Source organism: Oncorhynchus masou, chromosome 14 (genome assembly GCF_036934945.1).
Source record: "Oncorhynchus masou masou isolate Uvic2021 chromosome 14, UVic_Omas_1.1, whole genome shotgun sequence".
Lineage (NCBI taxonomy): Eukaryota > Metazoa > Chordata > Actinopteri > Salmoniformes > Salmonidae > Oncorhynchus > Oncorhynchus masou.
This window is the reverse complement of record NC_088225.1, coordinates 20,874,064-20,881,625: the sequence shown is the minus strand read 5'-3', so window position 1 is coordinate 20,881,625 and position 7,562 is coordinate 20,874,064. Positions and strand designations below refer to the sequence as shown.

The window sequence follows — 7,562 nt, the reverse complement described above, 5'->3', positions numbered from 1 at the left end:
TCAGAAATACAGTGTAGACATTGCTAATGTTGTAAATTACTATTGTAGCTGGAAACGGCAGATTTCTTTATAGAATATACGTAGGCGTACATAGGCCCTTTATCATCAACCATCACTCCTGTGTTCTAATGGCACAATGTGTTAGCTAATCCAAGTTTATCATTTTAAAAGGCTAATTTATCATTAGAAAGCCCTTTTGCAATCATGTTAGCACAGCTGAAAACTGTTGTGGTGATTAAAGAAGCAATAAAACTGACCTTCTTTAGGCTAGTTGAGTATCTAGAGCATCAGCATTTGTGGGTTCGATTACAGGCTCAAAATGGCCAGAAACAAAGACCTTTCTTCTGAAATTCATCCGTCTATTCTTGTTCTGAGAAATGAAGGCTATTCTATGCGAGAAATTGCCAAGAAACTAAAGATCTCGTACAACGTTGTGTACTTCTCCCTTCACAGAATAGTGCAAACTGGATCTAACCAGAATAGAAAGAGGAGTGGGAGGCCCCAGTGCACAACTGAGCAAGAGGACAAGTACATGTGAGTGTCTAGTTTAAGAAACAGATGCCTCACAAGTGTGAAAAAGAACTGATGTGAAATAATCTGATGTGATTGGTCAAAAGACCAATTAGTGGAAAAATATCAGAATTGGGCTGCCTGTGTAAACGCAGCCATAGAAGAAGCTAATTAATATCTGGTTTCAAAAGGACTCCTACCAAAGAGCAAATCTTTACTGTCTGATGACAAGTTTAATCTTTACCTTACGATTAATATTTTGAGTATTTACTTCCTCCTTCTCTGATATTTACACTGCATTACACGTATGCATTCTCTTTTAAAATATGATTTACATTTCATAACACTACTTACACATGATATACTAGAGCTCTCCAACCCTGTTCCCTGAGAGCTATCATCCTGTAGGTTTTCCCTCCAACCCTAATCTAAGCGCACCTGATTCTAATAATTAGCTTGTTGATAAACTGCACCAGGTTATTTACAACTCTGGGGCAGGATTGAGAACCTACAGGAGGGTCGCTCTCCAACCCACATTGTCAAAACTAAGCACATTATGAAGGTGTGTATTTCTTTGACAAATTGCACATGGCAGGGAAGTGGGCAGTGCGTCTAAGGTGTGACATGAAGGGCAAAGGCTAGAGAGGCTGTCCCACTGTCTGCAGTAGCACACCAGTTCTAGGCTTATCCTCACTCAACGTTGTGGAGGCACATGACTGCAATGTGACTCAACTAGGTGTCAGGTGTGGCTTTTGGTCAAAGCTAGCAACATCATTCTGTTTAAGTTCAAAGTCAAATCTCAGAGCTAGCAGGTAAGCACCCTTCACCCAGTATATTATTTCCTTGAAGAGCAATGTGGAATGTGGTGTAGATATGAATTATTGGATGTAGCTGTTCTCTATGTTTGAATTGAGTCTCTGTCTGATTTAGTGTTGAGTTTAGTATGTGTTTGTCTTTTATCAAGTCTATATAATTGGTTGTGTTAGAAAAAGGATTTTGTGTTTCTTTTAATAGACAAGTCGAAACAGAAAGAACATCGGAACAAAGGTTTGGTCAGATACCGTGTGTGTATAGATCCTACATTGTTATATTCATGTATTTAAATATTAGCTGGCTTTATGGCAACTTATTGTTATCAAAACAGTCACACAGGTTTGTTATTACCATGTCATTTATTGCCTACTCTGGTATTTCCCGTTGTATAACGTGCTGTCTTTATTTGACTGTGTAGTATGTTTACGTAGAACCTGTCCTCTCATTAGTAGCCCTTTAGGTTACATATCCTGCAACCTGTAGTTAATTACCCCGGGCAAGGGTGAAATCACAGCCCCCAACACATTGGGTCCCATGACTCCTTAGTTCAATAGTCTTACTGTATCCTCAATAGTTATTGATATATTCTGGTTCAGATGGTGGACTCTATACACACAATAGCCCGGATAAGTATCCAAAGTATTTGTTTAGTTTGACCACATGGCTAATTTGTTTCTCTGGATGGAAAGCATGTCCTGTGAACTCAGGATCTTAGTGACAACCACTTCAGAAGTCACTAACCTAACAGAAACCTAAGTTTGTCTTATTGACTTTGATTACTGTTATGACAACCACATAATATGCATGACTAGTAAACCAATGAAATGGTCCGCTGATAGAGAACGAGCCTCGTCAGCAGATGTCTGCCCTCACCCTAAAACCTGTCTGTGGTCTGAGTTTATGATTGACCAGTATTCCTCGTGCTAAAATAAACCGTGTCAACTTTACGAATACATGCAATAATAGTGATTAGATGTGTTTGCCTTTTCTTAATAAACTTATAAACGAACAGCTATTCCTTTTGACAGGCCAAATGACGTGTCTTGGACCAAATTGTAGAATTGGCCACAGGAGCCTGATGGGCATTCTCCTGCTGGGCTGCTTGCTGACCTGTCTACTGTACCGACCTGCTATCACCTGGCTCCCTGTCCTGGCCAAGCACTTCCTGGCGGAGCACAAACAGGATGTTACCGTGCTGGTCTGGCACTGGCCCTTTGACCATCCCTTTAAACTGAACTCCTGCAGGTCCTTGTACAACATCGAAGGCTGTCACTTAACAGCGGACAGAGAGCTGTACAGTCAAGCGGATGCCGTTCTCATCCACCACAGAGAAATCGAAGAGGATTTATCCAACCTGCCCCAAGAACCACGGCCCTCCTTCCAGAAATGGGTGTGGATGAATTTCGAATCGCCGGCACACACGAATAGAATACCTGGCTTGGAAGATCTGTTTAATGCGACTTTGAACTACAGGCAGGATGCAGACATCAACATGCCTTATGGATCTCTCGTCCCTCGGACTACAGAGAGGGAGGAGTTTGTCCCGCATAAAAACCGACTGGTCTGTTGGATCGTTAGCAACTGGAACCCAGGACACAAGAGGACTTGGTACTACATGGAGCTGCGCAAATTCATCAGGATTCACACCTACGGGGACCCTTTCAACAAAAAGGTATCTCTTAGTGAATACAGAATGATAATGGCCAGCTGTAAATTCTACTTGTCTTTTGAGAACTCCGTCCATAAGGACTACATCACAGAAAAACTATATAACGCTCTCAAGTTGGGTGCAGTTCCTGTGGTCATGGGCCCGACAAGAGGGAACTATGAGAAGTTCATCCCTGGAGATTCCTTCATCCATGTGGATGACTTCCGCTCGCCCAGAGCCCTGGCCAAACAACTCCTCTTTTTGGACAAGAATGAGGAGATGTACCGTAAATACTTCAAGTGGCAGAGGATCCACACAGTCCGTATCAACAGCTTCCCCATTCAGAATGCCTGCAACAGCTGTGAGTACATCAGGGACCACCCTGAGAATCGGATGGTTACTGAGCTCTATAAATGGTTCTGGGAGGAGTGATACTGAGACATTTGGAGCAAATCTACTACAAATAAACAATATCCACTTCTCCATAGTCCGGGGTGGAGGGAACTGAGCAATATGTATCTTTTACACAACGGCAGAAGTGCCAAAAATGATATTTCATTAAAGTACATTCACCGAACTTTCCCCACTTGAACAATTAATGGGGCGTTACAAGTCAAAATGGTATATATTTTTACTCTTCTTCTGTCTTTTGCTACTGCGCCATCACATGTTAACTGATGAAAACAGTGTGGTGGTGACAACCACCGTTATCTACTTGTTTACTATTGGCTCGTTCCACTAAAAGAGTGTCTTTCGCATCCCTTTTTATATTGGTGCACAATGTTCTGCACTAACATTACATTTTAAAAACATGTTATATTAAACAGTGACCTTTTTTTAATAGAGACCGAATGGAGAATTCAATTAATCAGATATGTATAAAGGCTTGCTGAAGTGCCAAAATATAGCCTTTTGACATGTCCCTCCATCAACCCTGTGTCACTTCTAGGAACATTTTCACCCCCTTAATCCCCAAGTGTCAACATCATTGTAAAGGTTATTTTACTTTCACGAAGTCCTCTCTGAAGATGTATTTGTTTCATGTGATTAGTGATTCATTTAGTCTGTCCCTCATTGTAAGGTCAACCCTGTTATGTGAACTGGCCTGTAGTTTTTAATATGGTGAAACTATTCATTTTTGTTAAATAGAACATATAATAGTCAAATCATAGCGTAAAAGCAGGTTAACTGGTTCTACTCTTTTTTTTGGCTGTTTCGTGGTGAAGAAACTGAGCGGGTCGGGCAGAACACGTCATCCCTGTTACTCATAGTGACGGGCTTCCATTCAATTGCCATCCCCTTTAGCAACAACCTTCCATTCCCCGTCACAAGTGGATGTTTGGCTTATTTAATAAAAAAATCATCAGCCCTGTTACTTTTTTGACATTTAATAGGCCCTTAATAAAATAAAATATTTGTTTTTTTATAGTTAAAGTTATTTTTGACCAAATTACACTTCTCAAAAGGCACCAAATTGGTGGAAAGACCCTATTAACATTACTGTGAGAGAGATTTGGTTTTGAACTGTAATGCCTGTTGAGAAAGTCTGGTTACTGTTGAAGGTACTCTAGCTCTCCTCCCTCTGGTCACTGGAATAGACTCTGTGAGAGACTCCACTGTGACCAGTCTTGCTTTTTCTAAACCATGTGATTGGGAACGTGATAAAGGGTAATGTACGGTAGGTCTCGCTCATATACAGGTAGAACTCCCTGTACTGTCAACAGTTGTTAGGCAATTGCCTTTTACTGTACTATGGTTGCTATGTTGTCACAATGAATGTGTCATGTATTTTCACGTGTTAAGGGACCTTGTTTGCTCCACTGTTAGGCAACAGGGATTGATCACAGACTCAGATTCAGTGTATGAATTAGGAAAAGAAAGATTGATGTACTACTGTGGTCTCCAGCACAATGACTTTAGTAAACCCAGTTTACATACCTGTTCCAATACAATACAATGGGTTAGTATGAGACACCACTCTTTACTGCCACCCAAGGGAGTTGAAAGACTTAAATTAATATATGTTGCAGTACACCTGGTGACCACTAGACAGCACTGCAACTCCACTGTACACATGCACGTTACGTTGTTGAAAAACCATTTGCATCAGTGTGAATATGAATATTTATATATGTGAGAAAATGAATACCATTTGTCAAATGAATGAATATCTGAGCTCAAATGAGAGGTTGGAGAAATGGTGGAGATTAGCTTGTTGCTTAATGGTTTAATTGAAACCTGCCGCTAATTAGCTATGGCTATAATCACCCAAACTTATGAACAACTCCATGATTGTGTAAAATGACTGCATCATGAAGAACTCTTAAGTCTGCCCACAACTTTCACCCATTCTTACATCCCTTTGCCCTTTGGAGGATCCCTTCTAGTGCTTTATTAACTGTACAGTACATACAGAAAATCCCTACATTCTTCCGCAAGTTTCATTATGTTTTGGTCATGGAAACTATTCGAATATCATACCTCCTATTTCTATATTTCCGGTCTATTTCTATCTCCAACCTCCACTAATGTCAGTTAATTTCCCATAATGATGTCGTCATTACCTCCCTATGTGGAAACACATATGAGATAGATGACAGTGTTTACTCTGAAACTTAGTCATGCGTCTAGGGACTGGCTCTGTGGTTTTCAAAAGAGGTAGAATACATCTACAGACGACTCTTGGTTTGACAGATGCCAGGAGAACACTACCTGACTGAATGCATAGTGCCAACCGTAAAGTTTGGTGGCGGAATAATGTCTGGGGCTGTTTTTCATTGTTCGGGCTAGGCCCATTAGTTCCAGTGAAGGGAAATCTTACCGCTACAGCATACAATGACATTCTAGATGATTCAGTGCTTCCGGCTATGTGGCAACAGTTCGGAGACGGCCCTTTCCTGTTTCAGCATGACAATGCCCCCATGCACAAAGCAAGGTCCATGCAGAAATGGATTGTCAAGATTGGTGTGGAAGAACTTGACTGGCCTGCACAGAGCCCTGACCTCAACCTCATCGAATGCCTTTGGGATGAATTGGAACGTCGACTGTGAGCCAGGCCTAATCGCCCAACATCAGCACCCGACCTCACTAACAATGTTCCAACATCTAGTGGAAAGCCTTCCCAGAAGAGTGGAGGCTGTTGTAGCAGATAAGAGGAGACCAACTCCATATTAATGCCCATGATTTTGGAATGAGATGTTCTACGAGCAGGTGTCCACATACGTTTGGTCACGTAGTGTACCTGTCCATTACTGATGGCTGTCTCCCACCAGTCCCTTCTCTGTTATCCTTTCTTCTTGCTGCTCTCTTCTCTCCCTCTTTCCCCCGCTTGGCTGTAAATTATTAAGCTCTTTCTTTCAAGGGGACCAGTCCCTCATCAGATCTGTCGGCCTTCGAGTTTGCTGCTTCACCGCTCCTTCAACCCCAGCAACAGCCGTCCCCACGTCTCCTCCTGACATTGAAGAAATCACATGTCCCTCACTCTTTTCTACCACTCTCTCGCGCTTGCTTGCTGTAAATTTAGCTCTCCTCCCTTTCAACTTTCTCCCTCTCGTGTGTTACTTTCCCAACCTCCCTCTTTTCTCTACCACCCTCTCTGTTTTTCTGTAATGTCACGGCTCACTGCTGAGTGTCACGGAGTTGATGGAGAGGAAAAATAATGGAGGCGTGAGGCAATGGGGGTGTGTGTGTGTGTGTGTGTGTGTGTGTACACATTTTGTGAAAGACTTGAGGAAGAGGTGAGGAAATGAGTGGGGGAGGGAGATTTGTCTGATGGTAAAATGTTCCAGCTCGGTGAAGAAACAGCAGACAGTCAGTCGATGCACCTCCCCCTACTATAACTACTACAGTTCCATGTAGACTGGTGCTACACACTGACTTCCCAAGTGATGTTCACGTACAGTCCCCCAAAATACCCCCCTCACCGAAACACATCCCTTTCTCATGTCCATCCGGGCAAACCTATGGTTTAATGCAACGTGTTGTTTAAAATGTTATCAGCAACCTCTGACAGTGAGTAACACTTTTGTTGGATGATGACATTACGTGGGATAATACATGACATTACGTGGGATAATGCATGACATTACGTGGGATAATGCATGACATTACGTGGGATAATACATGACATTGCGTGGGATAATGCACGACATTGCGTGGGATAATGCACGGCATTGCGTGGGATAATGCATGACATTGCGTGGGATAATGCACGACATTGTGTGGGATAATGCACGACATTGCGTGGGATAATGCACGACATTGCGTGGGATAATGCACGACATTGCGTGGGATAATGCACGCCATTGCGTGGGATAATGCATTACGTGGGATAATACATGACATTGCGTGGGATAATGCATGCCATTGCGTGGGATAATGCATGTCATTGCGTGGTATAATGCATGACATTATGTGGGATAATGCACGGCATTACGTGGGATAATGCATGACATTACGTGGGATAATGCATGACATTGCGTGGGATAATGCATGACATTACGTGGGATAATACATTTTGATCAGGTTGTTTCCATTCTCCCTTTTCATATTCATCTCATATTCTGTTGATCTATTTCATGCTTTAGTGTGT

General features: G+C 42.2%; 1 protein-coding gene across 1 annotated transcript; it reads left to right on the top strand.

Annotated features, from left to right (window-relative positions):
- Positions 1-1,182: 1,182 nt before the first annotated feature.
- LOC135554497 (4-galactosyl-N-acetylglucosaminide 3-alpha-L-fucosyltransferase 9-like) lies at positions 1,183-7,290 on the top strand. The gene is made up of 2 exons (XM_064986834.1): positions 1,183-1,322; positions 2,352-7,290. Exon 2 carries the CDS (start codon positions 2,357-2,359, stop codon positions 3,401-3,403), a length of 1,047 nt encoding a protein of 348 aa, XP_064842906.1. The 5' UTR covers positions 1,183-1,322; positions 2,352-2,356; the 3' UTR covers positions 3,404-7,290.
- The last annotated feature ends 272 nt before the right edge of the window (positions 7,291-7,562 follow it).

Coding starts and splice junctions, on each gene's coding strand:
- LOC135554497 (XM_064986834.1), top strand. CDS start 2,357: ATGACGTGTCTTGGACCAAATTGTAGAATTGGCCACAGGAGCCTGATG.